The sequence below is a fragment of the Colius striatus genome, chromosome 6 (assembly GCF_028858725.1).
Source record: "Colius striatus isolate bColStr4 chromosome 6, bColStr4.1.hap1, whole genome shotgun sequence".
NCBI classification, from domain to species: Eukaryota; Metazoa; Chordata; class Aves; order Coliiformes; family Coliidae; genus Colius; species Colius striatus.
Window position 1 is genome coordinate 41,484,927 of NC_084764.1, and position 24,258 is coordinate 41,509,184.

Here is a 24,258-nt window from a genome sequence, read left to right on the forward strand (position 1 = left end):
ATATTCTTTGTGATGGCTGTCAAACAGAAAATCAACAGTTCTGTTGTCAACAAGCCTTTTCATTTTCAGTGTTGACTGATCTGTTCAAATAGAGAAGTTGAGGCTTTTCAAGGAAAAGGTTCAAAACACGGGATAATAAACAAACCTTGCTAATTTACTTCTTGTCAGTGTTCTGGGTCTGTGCCTTGGAACCAAAAGTTTGCCTTGATTACTAGAATGTCTGGTTTGCTAGGATTACTATGTAGCTGTGAAGCTGCTGGGAGTTTTGCTTGCTTTCGTTTGCTTGTTTGGCTGTTGTGGTGAGGTTCACTATCAGGAGGTAGAGATGTCGCTTACCTCATCCCAGCCTTTCTCCTTCACTCTTTCTTAGTCCTGATGTAAAAGAAGGGGGATGAATAGCAGTAAAAGAGGATGTGTGTGGTGAACTAGCTTGATTCTTTCTTGTCCTCTCCAAGCAAGGCTTCGGTTATTTTATGTCATTGATGGCAGTTGAATTAGGTGTTTTGATAGTCACCTTCAGCAACAGCTGCAGCTCCTTGAGACTCTGACCATTGCAGAGGAATAATGCTTTAGACTGCCACTGTGTTGCTGGTGGCTGAAGTTTACAGCCTATTACAAAAGTAGAGACCTGAGCAGTAAGGTCCAGCTTATCAGCAGCAATTGACAGGATAGTCTACTGATAGCAGAGGTGACCTGGAAGCTGAGCATGATCTGGTGCCCTCAGTTAGCACGAAGTCACAAATATCTTCCTTTGTCACAATCTGTATGGTGACTGTGTCCTTCATCAAGGCCTGTTTGTGATGGTTTAGGAGTGGTTTGTCATCCTTTGCCTGTTATGAGCAACCACCTTTTGGAGTCAGGTTCGATAAACCTGGTGATCCTTAAGGGTGATCGATCTCTGCTGTTTGTTCCAGGGTAATAGTCACCTCAAACAGTTGATGTTAAATGCTGCTTTAGGAGTGCCCTTAAGCTCTAGAAGCTTATTTCCCAACTGATGCTCTGGATGGCTGCAACTGGAGTCCCAAAGGACAGAGTAAATTTTGGACCTGATGTGCCATTTCACTTAGAAAAGGGAGCCTTTGAGGGCAGGGTTGAAGTCTGGCTCAGGCAGAAATGGGAAACCTTGAGCAGTCTCCAGCCTCTGGAATTTGTTTTATCTGAGACAAGATTGTTGCGTGAAGTCTGGAGCCAAGGTCTCTGTATGAAACGACATCAGATCTGCGTCTGAAATGAGATAGCTGTAGTTCCAAAGGGATTGTTTAAATTTCTTGCTATTTTGTAACCTACAGTCTCCAGAACAGGGAATATCTTGCAGGATGCATGGCTAATACCAGCTTACTACTAAAACTTTCACTCGTTATTTTACAATGATACTTACAACCTCCCATGGATTATTTTGTTTTCTAATTTTTCTGCTGTCAAAACTTGCTACCTTTTCCTTCCTTTTCCTACAATACCAGGATAATAATGGCTATTTTGGAAAATGTTTTCTTTGCTCAGATTTAGACTTCTGAATGAAAACAACACCTGCATCTAATACCTTCTTCCATTTTCGCTGGACTGAAAATGCTGTTAATAAAAAGCATAGCCATTCCCTATCCCTTCTTGCCTAAGGGAGGTAGGTAGGTTGGTTGGCCAAACTGAAGGCAGAGCATCTAGAAGCAAAAGAGTTGGCTGATGTATTAGAGTACCATCCTGGAACTGAGAATCGAAGCCAGTCCTCCCCTGCTCTGCCACAAACTTCCTTCTGTATGATCGTGTCGGATAAGGTTATTTTTATCTCTCTGTGCCCCAGTTCCCTATCTGTAAAATGGTGATAACAGCACTTCCCTACTTCACAGGGATGTTGTGAGGACAAATGCAGCTCAGGCTGTGTGGGGCTCATGGATACTGTGGTAACTGGCAGCACAGATGGAAGAAGAGAAATGTTTGGCAGAAAAGCTTTCTTGTTCTTCAGGGCTGGTGGTGGGTTACAGTGCTCATGAGAGTGAGTCTTCCACTGAAGTTGTGGCTTGACCGGTTCCATGTCTTTTCCCTGAATGTTTCTGTGCTCACTGCTGTGTTCATACAAGCACAACACTTAATGTCCATGCTACATGCTGTTGTTTACATCCTCGTCTGCAGGCTGTGAGTGCCCAAGAGCCTGGGTGAAACTTGCTACTCCTGGGTTTGCCAGTGTGGGCTACTCATGGTGACTGAATGGAGTAGTGCTTCTGGCAACAGCCAGCCAGTGCATTTCACAGACTCACTCAGACCCTGAAAGGAGTTAGAGACCTATGAATGGATTTTCACTTGTGAAATTCAAACTACGGTAGCGGTTACTTTGAGCAAGCCCTGGGCTGTACTCTGACCAGAAGAAAGCAATTGTCCTTGACATAACTGGTTAAATTTCATAGAAACCACATCCTTTGTGTTGCCACTGACAACATAACATTCCTTAATGTTTGATTTCAAGCAGGGCTTTATTACCCAGCTATACATGCAAACATACTTTCTGCAGAAGAATTTCTGTCCAGAGACACCACAGAAGAGTGCACACCTCTTTCCATTTTAACCTGGACTTGGTAGTGCTTGTTTATGTATAGTACAGGCAGGTAAGAGACAGGAAACTTATTGGCTTAACATTTACATTGTCACATGTCCAAAGGGAAGGCTATGGCATGTTGAATATTTGTTCAATCAAATCTTGCTCATGCAAATTGAAGTGTGGGGTTTTTTCTAGGGGGGGAGGTTTTTGGACCAGGAGGTAGGAGTGTGCTTCATTTTTTGCTTACTTCTTGAAACACGTAACTCACGTCATCTTCCTTGTTCACCTGCTTTGATAAATTCTATATTTAGTTGTCACTGCCCATCCACTTGAACAGGACAAAAATAACTTCAATGTAATCCATCCTCTCTGTCCTTTCCTCTCCACCCCTTCCCTCCCCTTTCCTGCTGCTGAGTTTAGGGCATTCAGTTGTTTGGGAAGTGGAGGATTTTTTGTTTGTTTTGCTTTGTCTCCTTACAAGTAAGGTTGAGGGGCAGGAGAGAACATTTATACCCTGCAATAAAATTGTTGTGAAGAGTATGCAAACTGTCAGAAACACTTCCTCCTCTCTTATAACTTTTACTGAGGGGTCAGAGTGTGTGCAGAGTGCGTGGAGGGAGGTGGAGCAGAGAGGTTGGGAAATGACTTGCATGTGGCATACATCTGTCTGACAAAACGCCAACCGTGCCAGGGGATAAATGGACAAACAAATCGCGTTTCGGCTCTGAACTCGGAGGTTGAACCTAAAGCTTACGCAGGAGGAGCTCTTCAGATAAGTTTCTGGTGGACCTTGACTTGTGTTGTGCAAACATGTAGTAGCTAGCACAGAAGAGACTGTCCTCTAAATCCCTGCTCAGCAGAGGATCTAGGCATAGGCTGTGCTTTGCGTGGCTTCTCCCGTGTCCCACGATGGCCATACATATATATAGTCATCAAGTTTGACACAAATCAACACTGGCCCAAATCCCCAGAAGTATTTAAGTGCCTAACCTCTTGACTTCAGCCTGAATTAAGCATGAAATTAGTTAAACACTTGTGTTAATCTGGCTGTGGATGTTGACTGTTTTTATCTGTAAATTGGATAAAGAATGTCTGCTGAACTTAACAAAATGTTTGCTGCCTATGTTATCTGAAATATTATTGTCTTCTACTATTAAGCTGATAGGGATTTGAGGGAAACTGTATTGTTTTGGTGAAACTGCTTTGGGATACAGCCTGCCAAGTTCTTGTATCTTGAGCTGAGTGTTGGATATGTTGTTGTTCCTAACAGACACATTGTCTGGAGGTGTAGGGGGGACGTTTTTTCCCACCAAAAAAAATCACTTTCTGTAACTTCAGTGATTTTTTTTTTGTTGTTGTTTAGATTGTACTGAAGGTTGTGATAAGGAGCAGAAAGACTGAGGGGAAACCCCCTTAATTGATGCTTAACAGATGAAATTTTTCATTCAGTATCTGCTTTTCAAAAGAAAGTGAGGATTACTCTTCTTCTGTGTGTTTTGCATTCACAGAATTACTGCAGGAGAGGCAAAAGAAAGAATTATGTTAAAATTTTGCCCCTTTTGCCCCTTTTGCCTGAGCCCTGTGGCAGTGTCAAGGTGGCAGTGCCCACCCCATTTTGACCCACAGTACTCTGGATGATGCCACTGTGAAGGACAACTAATTGGAGGACACCAGATCACGCAGGGACCTGTGTGTTGGGCAGTACAGTGGAACTGCTGACCAAACCTGCTGTCACTTAGGAGCCTAAATCCTGCTTTGAACTCCCAGGCTACGGATTTGTAACTTACCACCTCACCTCTGTGGGGTGGCATCTGATTGATTGCCTTGGCCTTCATGCTCCATCCTGCTTTTAAGGGAAAGGATGCTTTAGTTTTTAGGAATGTTAATTCCTTACTTCACCTCGAACTGAGAGTACACTTCTTATGCTTCCAGGCATGGTGTAATCCTGTTAGTAGTGTGGGTTGCTGCGATGGTACCAGGCAGGCCAGGCTGCCTCACAGGCATCTGCTGCTCTGCCTATTGAGTCAAGTCAATATCCTCACAACTGTAATTTTCACTGTAATGATAGATTACTCTTGTCACAGTTTACAGAATTTGTCTTGTGTGTTTAATAAAACAGATTCTAATGCTTATTATTTCTGAAGTCCAATACATCTGAACTAAAGCTCAGCGTACGCGAGACAAACTACGCTTTAATTTTACAATTGTCTGATGGGACTTTGCGATTTATTTGTTGTTACTTCCTTAATGATGTTGCAGTCAGAGGCACTGTTTTGCTAAATGTTGTGTAAAAAGTAAATTGTAGCACAGCAGATGTTGGTATTTGGATGGATGTCGGTGCAATGGGGGGACAGCAACAGTCATCTCTGTCAGCTGTCTTCAGGCTCGGCAGGCCTGCTGCGTGGTTACTTTGGTGTGTAAAAACAGCTCGTTTTGCAACTGGGAAGTTTGGCATTACATTTGGCACCGAGCCATGTGACTGGGTTAACACAAGTGTTTATCCAGCGATTTTCTCAAAATTGGTAACTTGGAGAAAATGTTTATGAAACTTCAGTACAAAGGGAAGGAGAAACGTGGCTGGATCTGTTCTTTTTAAAAGGCATTGCTATTTCGAATGCTAAACTCCAGCTTTTAAATTTCCTTTTATTTCCCCTGTCCCTGCTTGTCCTCATCATCAACCTTTTGCAGCTTACTGTTTACAGTTTCCTTTGTAAAGATTAAAAAGGGGAAGCACAGCTGATGAAATGTGAAGTATGTGGAGTGCCGTAACTATCTCTCTGTCCATCCTGTGTGCTGTCAGCAATTAGGTGCAAAGAACTGGGGACTTTAATGATGCTATTTAATTACCACCACTGCCTCCCCCCCCTCACCCCTCCACCAACCATTTGGTAGAAATTCCAACTGCAGCGTGGAACAGGAGCCCCAGTCTGCAGAGCAGTTGATTTTTGTATGATAAATGACTGTAAATGTTACCTCTGGGTTAAGTACAAGAAGTACAGGAAATTTTTTGTAGAAGGCCTGTCAATACTGGACATATTTCTGTATGGAAATAGCAATTTGGACTGTGTTTGAAGCAAAGAGGGGCAAAAGAAAGCAGTAGTTTTTCAGTTTCAATCAGATTTGATATCTGAAATTTAGAACCTTGTTGATTTAAGGTTCACTGGGAACCATTGTAATGGAGATATTTAGTATGGATTAATTATTCTAATCCATTTTAATCTTCTGTTGCCCCTGTGATTAAATAACTAAATATCTTCATTGCTTACAAAGTCTTGGGTTTCTTTTGGAAAAGGAAAGATGATTAAACTGGGAAATTTAGATTCTCATGTGAGGGGAAGAAAAATGTGTAGAAAAATGTAAACCAGTGAGGATGACCCAGTAGTGCACTTGTGCTGAATTAATTTTGTAGCTGGACTCTTAATTTTATTATCACCAAATATCAAGATGGGGATTTTCACGTGGATCCATTGTTCTCTCTTTTTTGTTGTTGTTAAAGGAGAGGGTGTTACCTGTACCTTCCAATTTCTGCACCCAAGCGTGGCCCTGTGTAGAAAACTGTAATTTACAGGGTCTGCCCACTACAAAGATTCGTTTAGTGTGCTGTGGATAAATGAAAATTGCAGATTAGCTACAGCAGGCGTGCAGTGACTGCTTTTTGGAAACTTTGTCTCGTAGCTTGATAGTGAAACTGTAAATGCTGATGGTAAAATGGTCAGGGAAACAAATGCATGAAAGCATTAGTTTGGAAATAATCTAAACTTTATAACTTCCCCAGAGCTGAGTGTTCACGGGCAGCCTGGCTTTTGGAAGGTTTCACGGTGAGTGTTGGCTCTCCCTGGGAAGGAGCAGGGCAAGTGCAGCAATGTTGTGTGCTCACAGCCAGGCTTGGTGTTAGCTCTGTTTAACTTACATGTGTGTGTGTATAAAGGATGTAGCTTAGCTATTTAAACTTGCTTGGATTTGGCTGTGTGTCAAGAACGAGGTCCTGAATGGGGAGTACTACTCTCCCAGTGGGCTGGGCATAAGCTGCCCTTCCAGCTGCCTCTGTTGCTGCTGGGACAGGACCAGGACCAGGACTGGTGGTGGCCACAGGCACATCTGGCATGGCCTTGGGTTGAGAGTCAGGCTGCCACCTCTCTCTGCCCTGCTTATGCTCTCAGCAGCCAGCACCTTCTCTTATGCCCAGCAGGTCCCTACCCAGCACCAGAGACACCTCAACTTGTTCCTTTGTTGATGTCCTGTTGCCACAGATGCCAGCCAGTACTGTAGTAGCCACATCATGACTCATGTTTACTGCACTCATCCCCCTCTGTCCTCCCACCTATTCCTCCTGCTCCCCAGCAGGGTTTCTGGGGTGACCATGCTTGGCTTGGCCCCTGGGGCGACAGGGGAGCCCCTAAGCAGCTGCTGCCTGAGTTGATAGCATCAGATGAGGGACCAAGGGAAGAGAAAGCTGTCATCAGAGCATGTGGCGAGCATCAGACAACAAGGCAGGATTTGCATGCAGGGTTTTCTGTACGTGTGCATGTACCCTCCTTTGCAGAAGTCCCTGAGGCACGAACATGGCCCCAGATGACCTTCAGGAATGTTACCTCAGATGACCTGTAGTTTTTTTCTCCTGTTTTCTTTTTTTTTGTTAAATATTTAATAAATAAGACAAAGGAAAAAAAAAACCTCCTCATAAGTTTCAAGCTTTTTTTAGGATTTCCTGGTGTTCTCAGGCTTAAAGTGCAGCAATCAACTCTCCTGGACAGCTGCTGTAGTTGTTACCAGTTCTACAAACCTAAAGACTAGGCAGGGGATGTATTCTGGTGTTTGTTTTGCTTCTGTTGTTTGGAAACATGCTAGTAAGAGTGGGGGAATGAACTACAGAGAGCAGAGTGTGCTCAGTTGTAGGACTGCACTTTTAGGATTCAGGTGGTAGAGACGATGTGCATGGTGAGGAGCAGTTGCATGATGTGCTGTGCTTGGAAGACTGAGTGCAGAGGAAAGGTGGGGCCAAGGCAGGAATCCTTGATCTCTAGAAATCTGGTGGGACAAGTGTCAGGTTTGATGCACACAGAAACTAGTGTGAGTTTAGGCCTCGCTGGGGTGGGGGATGATGTTCCTTTTTCCCTTGGGAATAGGAGCAGTTTTAAAAGAGGAAATTGGAATTTTTTCCATGTCTTCCCAAAACAACCGTATAGGGCACTGCAGACTGGAAAGTGTAATTGAAGCTTCCATCATCCTGTGCCCATCTGCTTTTCACTTTGGTGTGCTGTATACCTTTCGTTTTTGATGGCTTCTTTTAAAGAGGAAAAGTGGCTTTAAATGCCAAGATGCTGCTGCAACATGAACATTAATTCATGATGACAATGTCAAGGTGAGTTGAATCTTTATTCAGGTGGGTCTTTATTTCATTCCTCCTTGTGTGAGAAATGGATTTCAACGTGACTGACTGCAGTGCATCTGTCCTGAAGCTTGTTCCTGTCAGGGAGATGTCAGATGCGCTTGCTATGTGTGTTACATTATGATAGATGACTTTGAGGTTCAAAAAATAACAGTCACAATTATATGTTTCTAGTTTTAGTAGTAGATACATATATTTCGATATTATGGGGCTAAATTCCACAAGTTCCAAAGAAATACAAGAGAGAATTTATTCCCTGTGAGGGTGAGGGAGCACTGGAAGGGGCTGCTCAGATGGGTTGTGGAGTCTCCTTCTCTGGAGACATTCAAACCCACCTGGACGAGATCCTGTGTGACCTACTCTTGGTGGTCTTGCTCTGGCAGGGTAGTTGCACTGGATGATCTTTCGAGGTCCCTTCCAACAGATTCTGTGATTCTGGGAAATTGTGGTACCACTGAAATCCAGAACAATTTTGCTGTTTGATTATACTGAGACTCAATATTCTTCCTGTGTATTGTAAAATCATTTTAATAGCGTTTTAGGCTGACAGAAGCGTGTCGAGCTGAACCTGTGACCCCGTTGAAGCAGCAGCCTGGATTGTGTGCTCTGCTTTACAGTTGTCATACACCTCAGTCCAAGGCACAAAAATCCTTGGCAAAGTTTCCTCCGCCTGTGTTACACTCAGCTAAGCTTAGCACCAGGGCTGCAGTGGTTGTTTGCTGTCATGTTACCCAGTGGTGAAGTTGCTTCAATAAGTTCTCAGTGTGCAATTAAGTTACTTTGCAAAATTCTTCTGAACTGAGGCAGGCACTTTGTGTTATCTGGAGGAGACTTTTCTTTGCTGAGTTTGGGGTAGTGACTCAGTAAGTTATCTGTGGAATACTAAATTTGGAGGCGTAACCAGGAGGTTGCTATGATAACAAATATTAGAACACTCTTTCTGGGACGTGCTTTTGTAATTTTTCCATTGATGGCCATTAAATGGCTCCAGATAAATGAAACTTTTTAGTAGAACTAGCATGATTTCCGTGTGCTTCTCCAGGGTTTTGCAAACTTGCTCATGACAGCCTGAAGGAGGGAAATGCAGATTAGCCATATAAACAGCAAGCCTCTTTCACTTCTTAGTTTTGCCATTGAAATATTTGCTTCACTTGGGTTTTATACATCTTTCTATGAAATATTTATCCAGTAACTGTTTGTGTAAACATTGATTTTTTTTGTTTTAATTCCATGGCACTTTTAAGAGATTTCCTGATGCACAGCATGATCACACAATTACTGGGAGAGCTTTTCTTGTAAGTGGCCTAAAACAACTCTGTGTATTTACGTTGAAAATTAGGACACAAACCCAGAAGCTAAAGAAGAATGAAACTATGTGTTAATTCCTTACCCCATGTCAGTTGCTTATTTATAAAAGTCCATGTTCTGCAGCTCAGTTGTAACAAACAGAGCTGGGTTTTTTTCCTGTTTCAAACCGCCTCTGAAGTTGGTCCATATCATCTGTTTGAGAAAAGCTGCTGTTTCCATAAATCTCCCTTAATGTCCCTTAGACTTTTTTTTTTCATCATTTCTTTACAATTCCCTGAGGTTTTGATTTGCTTTGTGAATGACACAATGATCCAGTAAGGGGAGCGTAGAAGAGCGAGCCAGGGACTCCTGAGTCCTCGCCGCGGATGTTTTCTGCGTGGCTGCATCCTGCTTTCCCCCTTCCCTCCCCTCTGCTTTCCCATGTGCACCCAACCCCCCTCCAAGTTACCAGCTCAACTCTCAGCTTCACCAACTTTGGGATTTTAATGGGGAGCCTCAAATGAGTACTTTTCAGGTTTAATGTTTGCAAAGAAAATAAATGCATCATAAAAGTCACTCGCCTGAGTCTTTGGCTTCCTTAATCTTTTTTTAATGGGACAGAGTGGAGAAAGGGACCTAAAATCAATTTTTAATCAATTAATGATGCTTTTCCTGAACATCCTCTATGTGTAGGCCGCCTTAGGAGTACAAGCAAAAACTGTGCTGTCTACTTATTTTGACACTGAAAGAGCTGTAGTTTGTGTGAGTTTGCTTTGTCCCCTCTTACGCTCACTGTCAATCTCTAGACAGGATTTACTGTAGAACAAAACCGGGTATGTCATATTCAAATAAGGCTTGTGTTCAGATAAGTGCAGGAGTCACAGCTAAGGATGCTTATGCTAAGAAGTAAAATAATTAAATCAACTTTCAGATGGCTAGAAAAACTCTTCCTTGTTCAAATATAACAGGGTGTGGTGTGTTTGGTGTTTTTGGTTTGGTGGTTTCTTTTTCCCTACATATTTTTAGTAGAGATCATAAAATCTTTGTAGGATTAAATCACACCCTTTATATAAATACATGCAGAGTATATCAGAGCCTGACTTGCAGAAATACTGATTGTATTAAGTTCAGGTTGAGCTCGAGGAATAGTTGTAGGTACCTCCCTCCTCTAAGGGAAAGATATTAAAAAAGTTGCAGGGGCTTATTAGCTTAAGTGCCTTGTTAGCTGCTTGTGCTATTTTCAATCACAGTGCCAAGGTAAAAATTACTTGGGGAGAAATAATTGTTCTAAGCAGCTTAATTCAGTTCAGTGAATCTGACACCTCCTTTGTCATTTTTATTTATTTATAAAAATGAGAGTTGGGCACCTGTCAAAAGCAGAGGAATATGTGATGGCACTTTCTTTTACAGGTATGTCGTGTTGCATTAGAGTGCTTGTAGCTGCTTGTGAGCGTTGTTACAGGAAAGATTCCTCTCGATCACGTTGGACACCTCGTAGTAGTTTTTAAGACCTTTTGCTCCCACCATGCAGCAGTGGCGATGCGATTCACTCTGAGATGGTTTTCAGCATAGCTTAAGAAATCACTTTATACTTTCCTGTAATTTATGTAGCCATCCTTAAAACTGCTGTTTTTAATGAAACTTCATTTACATCTCCCACTGGAGACAGCTGTAGGTTAGGACTAGCCTGACTAAGCTGTGCCAAAGGTAGGAGTAAGGAGTTTTTTACATGCTGATTAATTCTCTTTCGTTCCTTTGGGAATATCTGGTATTGCTTAAATTGATTGCTGTAAGCAATATGGCAACATTTTTGACCTTCTAAACTGAAATTCAGCAAAACAAAAAGAAAGAAAAAGATAAACCTCCATGTTTGAGTTTTACATAACCATACAGTTGAAAGACAGTAATAAAAAATACAGAGGTGTCATCCTCTGTAGTGGTGGTGTTGGGCGGTGATCTCAGCCCTTTGACAGAGATTGAATCGGAGAACGTGGTAGCTGTCCATCCCCTGCATGGAGAAAGTATTGGGTTGAGAATCTGGTTTTCTTTCTCCATCATCTGACTTCTGATCTCTCCCATGGCCTGGCTTTGTGAATCAGAGCACCCGTTCCTTGCCCTCTTGAGGTGTTTCCCGTCTGCGCTGTTGTGTAACTAAAGTCAGCGGTAGCTTCCCATGGGTGAATTTTTCTACATGGCGTGCCCATGGAGCTTTGTGGGAAGCACCAAGCCAAGGCTGCTTCTTGCTTTCTGAAGTAGATTTACAGGTGCGAGGTGCCAGGTGACCAGGAGTAGCCCTCATGGGTCTCTCTTTGTCACGCAAAGACCAGACCGCTCAGCCATCCCCTTTCACCCCACCTCCAGCTCCCTTCTTCCCTCCCTCCCGCCCAAATTCCCTCAAGATATGATAATGAAGCAGGTGCCCTGGATTGCAGCTTTCTGTGAGCGTGAGAAACGACAGTAGGTTTAGAAAAGCCGAGGAGGAGGAGGCATTTCTCCTTAACCTGTTGGCAGTCACGTCAGTCACGGCCGTGCAGGCTGCCAACGCACCGCACGACCATCCAGCTGTCGCCGTGCCCCGAATTAGCCCATTGTGACCGTGGGAGCCCGCCTTAGGGCCCTGAAAGGTGTGAGGAGCCACGTTGGAGCCGTGGAGCCTTGGCCTGGCGCAAGCCTGCAGCCTGTGGGCTGCTGAGCGGCCCGCCGCTCAGCAGCGCGGGCGGCAGTCCCGGCTGCCTCATTGAGATGCTGGGCACAGCTCGTGCCTCCGCAGCTGTACGCTGGAGGCGGGGGCTGAGGAGGCATCCAGAGGGGCCAAAAAAAAACCCCCATCATCAAAGAAGCGGCCCCCTTCCCTGCGCCTCTGAATAGGCAGGCAAAGCAGAGGTCCTCCTCTCTCCAAGAGTGTTGGGAAAGACATTAGCATAACCTCTTTTTTCTTTTTGTTGTTTCTTTTCTTTTCCGTTTTCCTTTTCCCCGAGCTACTGAAAACCTGGCACTGTGTTTCAATGTCCTGTTTTGACAGTTTGTGGAGGGAAAGGAAGAGTGTTGCACCAGCCTGGTGGGTGTTTGTGCAGCTATTTAAACAAAAAATTAAATTACATATTTGAACTGAGAGCTTTCTGTTGGGGTCACTCTAGACTTAATTGTTTGGTGTCAAGTCATTAAGGTCCAGAATTAGCTTGCTGTGTCTGGCAAAGAGTTTGCTTCCGAGTGCTTTAGAAATGCAAAGGCAAGTTTGCAAGCCCTGCTTTCTTTTTCCAAATCTGTTTTGATTTCAGCTGGTTTTGAAGCAAGAGGACACTTACCCTACTTACCCAAGCAGCAGAAACTTAACTGTAAATTCCCGTCCCGCTCTTCGGCGCACACGAGATGGCAGCTCCTGAAAGCTTCACGTCTTTAAGGAAGCTGGCATCTGCTTCGCTGAAACCTTATTAGGCCAACAGGATGCAGACCACTTCTCACAGCCATTGAAGCCTCAGGAATGAGTCATTCCTGCTCAGGCCCGGTGGCTCATTAGCGCTGCGAGTGGCATAACTTTGGTGTTTTCCTCGGAGGGTTCGGGGCTGTAAAATCAGGGTTTGGAGCGTGAGGGAATGTAGAGGATGCTTGCATAACTTAAAAGCTCTAAGGCTTTGTGTGTTAACCTTAGATGTAATTAATGGTGCTCCTTGTGTTGCTCAGAACAGAAAGTTTAATGCATTATTTATCCACAGATTTGTGGTAGCCGCTTGAGTGTATTTCATCTAACTGAGACCTTGTTTTCAGTCTGTGCTCCTGGGCTGCTTCTGGTTACTTTGGGGCATAAGAAAGCTAATGGTTGGTCCAGTGCTTTTGTAAATATCAAGGGTATCATTGGATGCTGACTTGATTAACCTAATGATCTTTTTTTTTCAAACCATTGGTATGTATGAGTTGATTAAAAAAAAAAGCAGAGGCTTCTTAAATATAGTCTGTTCTGAATTAAAGGGTGTGGTGTTGGCTTTGAATGAGCTTGATGCAGCAACAAGCATGCAGCAGTTGGTAAATAAAGATGGATTTTCTTTTGTTCTGCTGGTGCTTGCTGCTCATTATTCTCCACTTACCCCGTGAGCTTCCCAGGGAGTGGCAGCTGTTTCTGATGTTAGACACTCTATCAGTGGTAGACAGCTCCAGATTCGGTAAGATACTGTTGTGGGGAGGAGAGGAAAATAACCTAACCCTGCATTATTGTAAATCCTCAGTAGAATTAACTTTTCATGAACCAGAAGAGTTTTGTGTTTAACTTTTACTGAAATATTCAGGCGTAAGGGTGCTTTGCAGTACGTGTTACTGTGAAAAAGCTTTTCTGGCACGAGATGGATTTACATTCTAAGTGTGTGTTAAGTATTTTAATGTGCAGACTGTGGGGGTAGACACAAGGCAATAAAGGGAGATCAGTCTATAACAATCTTTTTGTATATTTCCAGATATATACAGTTTGGGAATCTTTGCAAGTTGGAAATTGCTGGGAGTAAACAGAATGGTACATAAAGACTTTAAATAATAAAGCTAGCAAGCTACAGAGGAGTCTATTTGGTTCCAGGATTTTATATGTAGGATTTATAACCCATGCTTTTGCTTTCCTGTCTCTGCAGTGTTAGCATTCTGTTACTGAAAACAAAGAAGACTCTGCCAGGGCATTACACAAGCAATGAATCACAGAGGAAAAAATGTTTTGCTTTGTAAATTGTTCACTTTTCCATGGTGGATCATCATTATTATTATTATTGTTTTAGTGTTGTCTGATAGAATTTGCCACCCATGCTTGCATTACCTGTACTCGATACAATTCTTCTAGTGTGACTACGTAGCAACTGATATTAGTGACTTCAAGTAACTTCTTGCTTGTGATCCTTAAAAACAAAACCGCAACAGGAACAAAAAACACAGGGCAAAAATTGAAACGGCTCAGTTCACTCTTCAGGCATGACAACTTGCCGAGTATATCAGAGGAAGGAAAAGGTGTTAATGTTTTCCAGTCAGCTTTTCCCAGCGCTTCCACTGAATTATTTTTTGACTGTATTGACAAACTCCTTTTTTTTTTTTTTTGCCTGAAATACTTGGAGCTGCTGTTGGGATCAACGTGGTCCTTCTCACAGGGTGAAGGGACTTTATAGTGTTTGAGTGTTTTGACTAATCATATAAAGATAAACATTTCTTAAGAGCACACACTTTGTAAATATTCTTGGTGAATCTGTGTTTTAGAACTTCTTTAGAGGAACAGAAATTTGCTCAGGCTGGAGTGTAAAATGATGCTTACAGATTATCTGATTGGGAAGTCACACACCAGGCAGCGCCTTGCCACTTGGCTGCAAGATGCAGAAGTATAACCTTGGTGTGTTTTTAAGAATAAAATGTTTACCACAGATGCTGCAGTGTGCCTCACACTGTCCTTGGAAAGAGCAATAATCAATAATATGTATGCTTCAGTTATTACAGGCTGCATTAAGCTCCAGATGTGTGGAAAAAGAAGTTGAAAATCATGGTACTTATTGGTGAATCAAAAAGGTGGATCAGGAACCAGAACCAGCTAAAACAATGGATAAGGGAAGGTCCATGTAGCATAGTACTTGCAAAATGTGTGGCAGTAATGAAATCCTTGATTTTTCACACAGAAGAAGTGAAGAAAGACTGGAGGAGGATGCTATAAATGTATGGAATACACAATTTTAAAGACTGTGTGATTAATCCTGTTAGGTGATGTGTCTCTAACAGATACATAGATCGGTGGAATGAAGCTCTAAGAAGGTAGGAGAGTCAAACATAGTATCTAATGTAAGAGGAAGAGTCTCTTGTGACAGTACAGTATAATTTTGTGTAAAATTATGCATACTTCACTGAAAATAACCAGCTAATCATTTCAGAATCTGCAAAGAATAAATGTCTCCTCTGTAGACACCAATGGGGAAGCCGTGTAACATAGACCAGGGAGTAAGGAGAATGGAAACTCTCTGTCTTGCCTCTCTTCAGATATTTCTTATCACTTTCAATCTAGATTGAGTCCTAAATGCAGGTATGGTAAAGGGGTATGTAATGGTTCTTAGGTCTCCTGGGTCTGCTTTATGCATGAGGAGAAAATACCAATGAGTCAGGTATGCAACAGAGCATTCTGAAATAATGATGGTCTGAGCAGCTGCCTCCCTGACCTGCTTACCTGGCAAACCTCTTGTCAAGGGCTAGACTGAGCGTGCCCTGTATCTTCTTGTCCCTCTAGTCACATCTGTGGTGTAATAGTAATGAGATTGATAATCTCACTGATCTGGGCTGAGTTGGACTGGTAATTTAAATGTGAAAGGCTTCATAATCTCCTACTGATCCCAGAAAGTTTTCAGCTTTTAATTAAGGTCAACATTGAAAAGATGGTGACAACAAAAACCTTCTACATTTACTGCCTTATAAATGTTAAGCCATGACAGCTATATGCCAGTTCTTCTGCAATTCGTGAAGTGATGGTGACATTTTTGTAAACCCCTTATAGGTTATAATAACACTTACAGTGGCAATAGACATCTCTAAATCAAAGCCTGAGAAGGTCTGTGCTTGTGCCTTTTCCTCATGTCTTCCTTGCCCCATGTCCTGTTTCATCCGTGCAAATGAATGTTTTCTGCAGTTGGCTGCTGTTGGAAAAGTAACTCTGTGTGACTGTGTCTGCTGGTTCAGTGGTTCTCCACCACTTAGTTTTTTGCTTTAAGTGAGAAAATGAAAAGCTGAACAAGGGCTTGGAAGGTGAAAGCAGCAGCTACTAGGGGTGTGCACAGCCATGGCTGTGTGGCGTTGGGGTTGGGGTTGCTTGCGCTGCTGAGTGCAGGACAGAAAGTGTGGGTCTGTCTGAATGGAGAAGAAAGGACACAGCTGGTGCCCGAAGCAGATTGAAACTGCACCACAGAAGGAGAGGAGGCCCGTGGGGAGAGGAAGGAGGCAAAGCAGCTGCAGAGGAGTTCCTGGGGCAGGGTGCACATCGCTGGGAGAGAAATTGCTGGCAGAGGAGAGCGGAGCAGCAGGAAGAGAAGGTGTGAGCAGAGCCTGGAAGAACAGGAGAACAGCAGAAGGTTGCCAGAGCCAAAAAATCTGGGGAGCCTTTTTCTTCTCGGTACTGTCATTGGCTGTTTGAAGAGCTCGCCAGCAGATGAAGCTGTGGGCACCGAGTGCCAGCAAGCCCCTGCAGGGCAGCCTGATGGGCCACAGGCCTGTTGCTGAAGGGTGGGAAGAAGCTGGGCTCCAGATCTGCTCCATCACCCTCTCCATGGTGTTGAACAAGCAAGTGAGAAACTGTACTGGAGGGAGGAGGGTATAGCTGCTGTGCTTGGTTGTGTGTGCTTTGCAGCGACCACTTCTTTTTAAAATCAGTTGTTAGGGTGAGCAGAGTTGGAAAAGTGAGGCTGGTACCTGATTTGAATAGAACCTTGAGTGAGGCTTTTGTCATTCAGCCGAATAGAAATGTTACTGCAGGACCTTGTAAGACCTAGAGAAGCCAGCTTGATGCCATGTAAAGGTATTTGAGGTTCTGGAGAAGCTGCTTGAGAAGATGGCAGCATAGACAATGAGTAAAGAAGTAGGCACTTGGACAAAGTCATCCAGAAGAGCCATAGGTGGGAATGGTAGTCTTCCTTCCCTCAAGCCCAACTGAGTAAATCCATTAAATAACTCAGGCTTTGATAAACCTTTTTACTCTTTACTGCTGAATACTTTGAATGTCATTGTAACACAGTCATATGGCTGTCACCTGTGCAAGTTACTCAGAGGAGCAGTAATATGATGTGAGCAAGGGATGCTTTCTCTGACAAAGAAAGGTGGAATAACTTTCAGAGTAGATGTTCACTTTCTTCTTCGTGGTGGCTATAGATCACCCAGTGTTTTCCTTTTCATATTGTGATAGATCATCTCACGTTTCATGCTTGAGATGATGTGAGAAGAGTGAGTGATGTTATGTAACTTAAGCAGAGAATTATCTTCTCGTGTCCTAAAAGTGACTGTTGGTTTGATAAAGCAGTTGACTAATTAGTAAATTACCCATTGTTGTTTAAAATACTTGCGCTGCAAAATGTAAATGAAAAAAATTTCTCCACTTGTCAGTATGAAAAATGACAACAGCAAAAATAATGCATAGGACATCTGCTCTGATTTTTGTAAAATCTAAAATGCATTTAAGGCAGATGTTACCGAATTTGAATGGAAATCAGAGTCGATAGTAGAACAAAACATAGCTGTTTACCTTTCATGAAGTCCCATTTTTATGGGTACCAGCACCAGCGGCAGCACGCGTGTATCAGAATGAACTGAGTGTTCTTAAAACTGCTGTTATGTCAGGATGACACACAGTTCCACTACATAATAAAAGCCTGTTATCGTTGAGTTGGTCTGTCAGGGTTTTCTCTGACGTTCTCCCATCCTTTCTTTCCAGGAGAATACATAAAAACATGGAGGCCGCGGTATTTCCTTCTGAAGAACGACGGCACGTTCATTGGCTACAAGGAACGGCCGCAGGACGTCGACCAGCGGGAGTCGCCTCTAAATAACTTCTCAGTGGCTCGTAAGTGGTTTTTGCCTGCTCCCTTGTTCAGTTTAGGGATTGGTGTTTCCTTGTAGTCACAGTGCCTGTAAACTGCATCAGTAACATTCGCATCTGGGGCTGTTTAGTCTGGAGAAGAGGAGACTGAGGGGGCATCTCATTACAAGTACATAAATGGTGGGTGTCAGGAGGCTGGGACATCCCTGTTTTCTGTTGTATCTAGCAACAGGACAAGGTGTAGTGGAAAGAAGCTGGAACACAAAAAGTTCCATTTAAACATAAGAAAAAACTCTTTCAGTGTTGAGACGAGGGAGCCCTGGCCCAGGCTGCCCAGGGTGGGTGTGGCGGCTCCTGCTCTGGAGGTCTTCAAGACCCATCTGGACACATTCCTGTGTGACCTGATCTAGATGGGACCTGCTTTGTCAGGGGGATTGGACTGGATGATCTTTAAAGGTCCCTTCCAACCCCCACCATTCTGTGATTCTATGATTCTGTGATCAGCACAGGGCAATGTGTCTAAACTCCAAATGTTTTTCTTTAAGATGATAAAACCCACCCTGTGTTACTTAGGAATGACTGTGGTGTGGAGGTTTGATGCTGTGCTTTGTTTTGTAGTTTTTTACTAACTTACTGTTTCTGGTTTATTTGTTAATATTTTGTATGTCTGTTATACAACAAGTTGCTTTCAAGTGAAAATTAACCCAGGCGTGTCTCTCTTGTACTTGGCAAGTGGACACAGACAAAGCATTTCAGCCTCTCTTCTGCCACCAGATCTGGATTCAAGTGGCTTTGACATAGGTCAAAGTTACTTGATAGCGTAAGAAAATGCAGAGTGAGCTCTGGTTTTAACAAAACACACTTCTTAATTTTGAACATAAACCCATATTTCTCCTATTACAGCCAACAAAAGGGTTTGGAAACAACATCTTCTAACCTCTGCACTCTGTCCCGTGCAAACATTTCTGACTTTGCTCAGGTGCTGCAGCACAGGATATGATAGAAGACTGAAGATAATTTCCTTTTCTTTCTCGTGCTTTTAACCTTTGCTGTATACTTCCAGCTTTTATTTTCTCCTGTTCTTAGTCTTTCCTGTCTCATGATCTGCCTGTGTCTCATTCCACCACTTAAAAATAGATCATTGTGACACCTGTTATTAACAATGATCTGTCCCGTGTTCCTGGTGACTAGTGGAAGCAAAGCTCTGCAGAGAAGGGTAGTGGCTTTCCCTCCTCATTACAAGGTAGCTTGAAATATATGGGGTTCATCTTTGCAGTTGACCTTTAAGCAGACAGATTTATTTTGAAACACCCTGGGCTCAGAAGAGGGCTGGACAGCACTGGGAATTAATGCAAGTGTTCACTTCTTTTCTGCTGGTGGCACAATATACCTGTTCTGACTGATGATGGGAATAAATAATGGACGTGCTGTTGCCTGGTGCCTCTGTACAGGATGCCAAGAGTGCTTTGGGAGTTTTTGTCTCATTTTAGAGAGAGAATTGTCATAGTGTTTTCATTTTGGTAATGACACGATGCTTTCCCCTTTAGACTGGTATCTCCTTATGGATCAAGAAGGTAAAGAAGAGCAGCAGAAAGCCATTAATTCATAAATTAATTCAGTATTTGGTCTGTAGCCAGAGGCTTTTAACAAATGCCCTTTTGCAGGGCACTTCCATCCTATTGCTGCTAACTGCATTACTTAAGATAATTATTTACTGCAGCTCAGTGCTAAGGAGTAGACAAAAAAAAGATGTGTCTCTTGCTATCTCTTTGTCCAAGTTGCCTTCAAAATGAGTTAACCTAAATCAGTTGTCACAACGGGAATATGGTGCTTTTTTGGGCAGATTGAGCCCATCAGTCTTGGCATTTATAGAGAAAGAAGTTTGTTTCCATGGTATCAGAGCATTGTTGAAAAAGACACGACACATGCCTGTTGAGTTTGCTGTAGACCCTGTAAGAGGGAATACAGGAGGGTGGTGGGTGGAAAGATGTTCCTAGCACTGGCTCTTGCCTGGTAAAGCAGTGGCAGGTTGGGAAAGCCTTGGTCCTTAGGGGAGGTACTAGAAGTCATTGTGGTTTTGGGCTCACAGAAGCAGCTGTTACCACACCAGGGTTTAATTTCTCATGTAGGCAGTGGTGTGCAGCGCTGCCAGCACCTGATGTGCAGTTCCCTTCTGGGTACGCTCCACACTTGCATCATTTGGATGTGTTTTGAACCACAAGTTTTCCCTTTGAACCTGCTTGCCTGGTACTTTCATTAACTACTGCAGTCAGTGTGAGTGAACTGCGGAGGAAAGCTCAGGCCAGAATATACAACACTGTGCTGCAGAGGTGGCCTGTAGAAGCCTCCTGGCAGTGAAAGGCAGGGGGAATTTAGCTTCAGTGCTTTGTAGAAATAAATCCTTTATTTTTGTGGGTTTTATTTGCAAGAGACCATGATGGCCCTGACTTTTTTTGTTAATTAGTGAGCAAGTTGGATTTTTTTGTGTGTAAATGAGATGGCAGGCTGTTTCTGTCAATCTGTTCTTTGGAAGCTGGCCCATGTTTCTGATTAAAATCTTTTCCCCTTTCTGCTGTAAAACAGTGTAGACTTTTTTATCAATGCAAGTAAAAGAGTTTTTTTAGGGGAATCTTCTTACTTGTAGTGTAAAATTCATATTAAGTGATTTTGTCAACCCATGAGAGGTAGGAAGTATTCAATTCAAGAGAAAACAGTGAAGGAAGATAACATCTAACGATGATATGTCATTTCCTTTAACAGTTATGAAGAAAGTGTTAGTAATAAATAGAATCTGCTTGCCATGTGCTTGACAATCTCTTCTTTCTCCTACACTGACCATTTCCCTTTGGTCTGGGGGGATTTTGGTCATACATCTTTGAAAACTTGTTTCTAGGGCCCCCTCATGAGTAAAGAGAGGCTCACTTTGGTTTTTTAAAGTACATTTTTCTCCACCTAATTTTCCATCTAAAATAGCTGTATATCCATGTTTTTGTGATTTAATGGTTTGTTTAAGGAGTTCCTTTTCCCTGGAAGTTACCTGGTGGTGATTTAGTCCTAAAAGCAAATCAAAGCAAAACTTCTGAAAGATGGTGCCTGAGCATTTAAGTGTGATTTTTTTTTTTGAGTGATATTTGTGTTCGTGCACTGCTAGTAAGACAGAAGGAATCAAAAAGCCTGTACTTAGATAGTTCTGCTCCAGAGTGACCCTGCAGATAAATAACCAATAGAGGCTGTGTTGTAAATCTGCGAGATAAGTAGCCTTCATACCGATTGTAATCTCGGATTATCGTGTATGTCTGCCTATTAGGTTATAAGCCTTTAAAACCATATAGCTGAGAAGAGCAGTATATTGTGAAAAACCCCATGGAGAGAGAGGCTATTGCTGTTAGAAAAGAAGGGATTATTTCTGCCGACTGTCAAAAAGGAGAGTGGACTGTGGTGGTTTTGTTGTGCAGCTGAAAACGTAATTACTCAACAATATGAGTGCTCCTTTTGGGACAGGACTGACTGTCTGCACTCAAGCATTTATCAGAGGGCACGGGATGGCCAGATAAGTGGACAGATTTTATTTGTCTGCTGTGACTAGGGGCCACCTTTGTCCGTGTTTGTGACTTGGGGCTCCCAGCTCCTCACTTTTGCCGTGCTGGGCAGTTTGGGGACAGATCTATCCAGTGGTGCTAGCAGAAAAGGAGCACTTCAACATAATATTCCTGTTTGCCTTTCCAAAGTTTCATTGATTCATCATTCTTCTTGCCTCATTTACTTTTCTTTTTCTCTCCCCTTATCCCCTTTCTTAAAGAAACCAAAGCAGGAATGGGAAGGATTCTTCCTTGACAGTATTGTTTTAAGTGTGATGTCATTATATAGGGAGCAGAGTTTGACACTTTCTTGCAAGTAATCTGCCTTTTAGCTTAAGTGCTGGGGAAGCAAATATTGTGACATTTTAGAAAGTCACTGGGATAATACTAAGTGTCTTTCAAATACAAAATGGTAATTTACATTTGAATGCCTTGGTGTCTATTCCTGTTAGGAACAATTTCTCTGTCCTACTTACTTTGAAAGACCAAAAGCCAGGAAAGAATCAAGAGGTTCTTTCAAGCAATTTAAATCATTTTTAAGAGGCTGCTGTTTATAATACTTACTTTGTTGCAAATGGAGAATACTTAGGTTGGCCTGTTTGACAGGAAAAACTGTCTTCAAAGTTGAGTAAGCGACCCTCAGCCCCTGTTTGAAATGTGAATGCTGTTAGAGCAGAACCTCCAAACATGCCATAAATCAGACCTGATGTTATACAGCACCTTTATCTGTTCTCTGCTGTAGTGGTGTGTGTTGTCATACCTGGATACAGAAGGCAAGTTTGGTGCTTCTCTAGCTTGCTGACTACAGTAAAGAGCACAGAGTTGGTTTTAAAAATAAGAAAGAACATACTGCTTCATTGTTTCCTTGGTAAAATCCATGAGATTGTTGTGAGGAGAACTACGTGGTAGCTTCAAACTTCCTGAAACCTGTGTGGTACAGCTCTTTGGTAAAGCAATTTACAAAGAAAGCCTTCTGTATTTCTTGGTATGTGCTGTTATGATTGAGCAGGGTAATTAGACAGCATATTGTTCACTAAACAAAACACTTCTATGTGACATACTTGAATTATAGTGGTTATTAACTGACAAATCTCTATTATTCATCTTGGTGTGTGCCATAAAGATTGCTGGTATCAGCGAGCTTAACAAATATCAATGGACAGCGCTGATTTAGGGGAAAGTAGTGATGTTTAATTGGTCCCCTTCTATGACAGAAAATGCCTTGTGTGGTTTATTGTGCTGAAATTAAATGGTTAAAGTTTAGAGTTCATGGCTAGTTTAAATATCTGTGTTGCTACTTCAGAATACTTAATCCGAGGCACTAAATGTGACTCTAAAGTCTGTTTTAAAAAAATAAGCAAAACCTCTCAGTTTACTTGTTCATAATGTTCCACTTTGGCTAAATGTAGGAGAGCAGCTCTGGATTAGTGTGAGCTTAGAAACAACCTCATTTTCTTCTTCGAGTCTTCAGCCAAATTTGGTACCTGTTAGGGTTGCACCGTGTGGGCTCAGAGAGGACAACCCCAGCCTTAGTCTAATCACATTAAGCAGCGGAAAATGGGAGAGAACAAGCACCAAAAGAAGAGGAACTAAGGTGTAATGGAGTCAGGCTCTTCTCAGTGATGTCTAATGATAAGACAAGGGGCAATGGATATAAGCTGGAACATAAGAGGTTCCAAAGAAACACAAGGAGGAATTTCTTCACTGTGAGGATGACGGAGCCCTGGAAGGGGCTGCCCAGATGGGCTGTGGAGTCTCCTTCTCTGGAGACATTCAAACCCACCTGGATGAGTTCCTGTGTGACCTACTCTAGGTGGTCTTGCTCTGGCAAAGGGATTGCACTGGATGATCTTTCGAGGTCCCTTCCAGCCTTTAAGATTCTGTGATTCTGTAAGAGGACAGAGGCAGCTGGGAGGCGTGATCACGGCTGCCTCGCCGTGCCGGAGCTCAGGAATCTCTGTGAATGAAGGAGTGCCGTTTATCACACTAAAACCTTTTCATGACTCATTAATAAACTTTCTCTTATCTAACTGCAGTGCTTTAGCAGGATGCAGTATAACCTCGGCATGCTATCAAAGAAAAATTAGATTTTCCTTGTCATGAAAGATGCAGTTACTCATTGAAAAGCTTATAATTCCAGTAGCAAATGAGGCGTGAAATATATTGCCAAAAATACGATGCCCAAAAATGCTGGCAGTAAATATTTTATCTTGGTGCTAATTAAGAGCTTGAATTTTAAAACAGAGCACTCTGAATTTTCACAACAATAAAATTAACCTAACAATACCAATGTATCCTTAGTAACGTGCACTTCTCTTTCGGCTTCTGTCCTCGCCTTGCACGTGGCTGATGGTGCTCGTAGTAGCTCTAGCAGTATGCAGAAATTTCTTCCTGTCTTCATAGTGCCTTTTTATTTACTTGGAAGTTGATTTAGAACCTGAAGACCAAGTAAGAGCAAGCTTGTGGTTTCATTAACTGCAAGGAAACAAATTGAATGTAAGAAAACAAACCCCTTACTCTCCTTTTTCTTTTATCTCCCCCCCACCCAGGTTCTTAATTTGACTTTGACTTTACTTTAACAGGACCTGTTTAATTAGCATTAGATTTTCTAGTAATATAAATCTCCAAAGTGTGATGTTTTGGCTTCTGTTGTTGTTTCATTGGTTTTCTTTTGTTTCTCAGGTCTCCTTTTTTAGCATAACTAGTGTACTCTTAAGCAGATGCATTGGGCCCAGATTTGAAGGATGAACACTCGTGACATCCTGTTAAACCTAGAAAAGAAAAACGTACAAATTATCATTTGGCTCGAGAGAGAATGTTTTTGTTGAAGGAAGCAGGAGTTTTACATGTAGCCATAGTGCTGTAGCCTTTTTAGGTTGTGCTTAAGTCCTGGCAATGATGGAAGCTGTTAGCTGTGTGGTCAGTGCAGCATCCAACTCCGCACGGGCAGCTG

General features: G+C 42.6%; 1 protein-coding gene across 4 annotated transcripts in view; it reads left to right on the plus strand.

Moving 5' to 3' along the window:
- AKT1 (AKT serine/threonine kinase 1) overlaps window positions 1-24,258 on the plus strand; it is a 77,068-nt gene that overhangs the window by 22,182 nt on the left and 30,628 nt on the right. For all 4 annotated transcript variants that reach the window (XM_061998650.1, XM_061998651.1, XM_061998652.1 and 1 more), the window contains exon 3: window positions 17,623-17,751. In XM_061998650.1, the coding sequence (XP_061854634.1) occupies window positions 17,623-17,751 (129 nt within the window). The remainder of the gene's footprint in view (window positions 1-17,622; window positions 17,752-24,258) is intronic.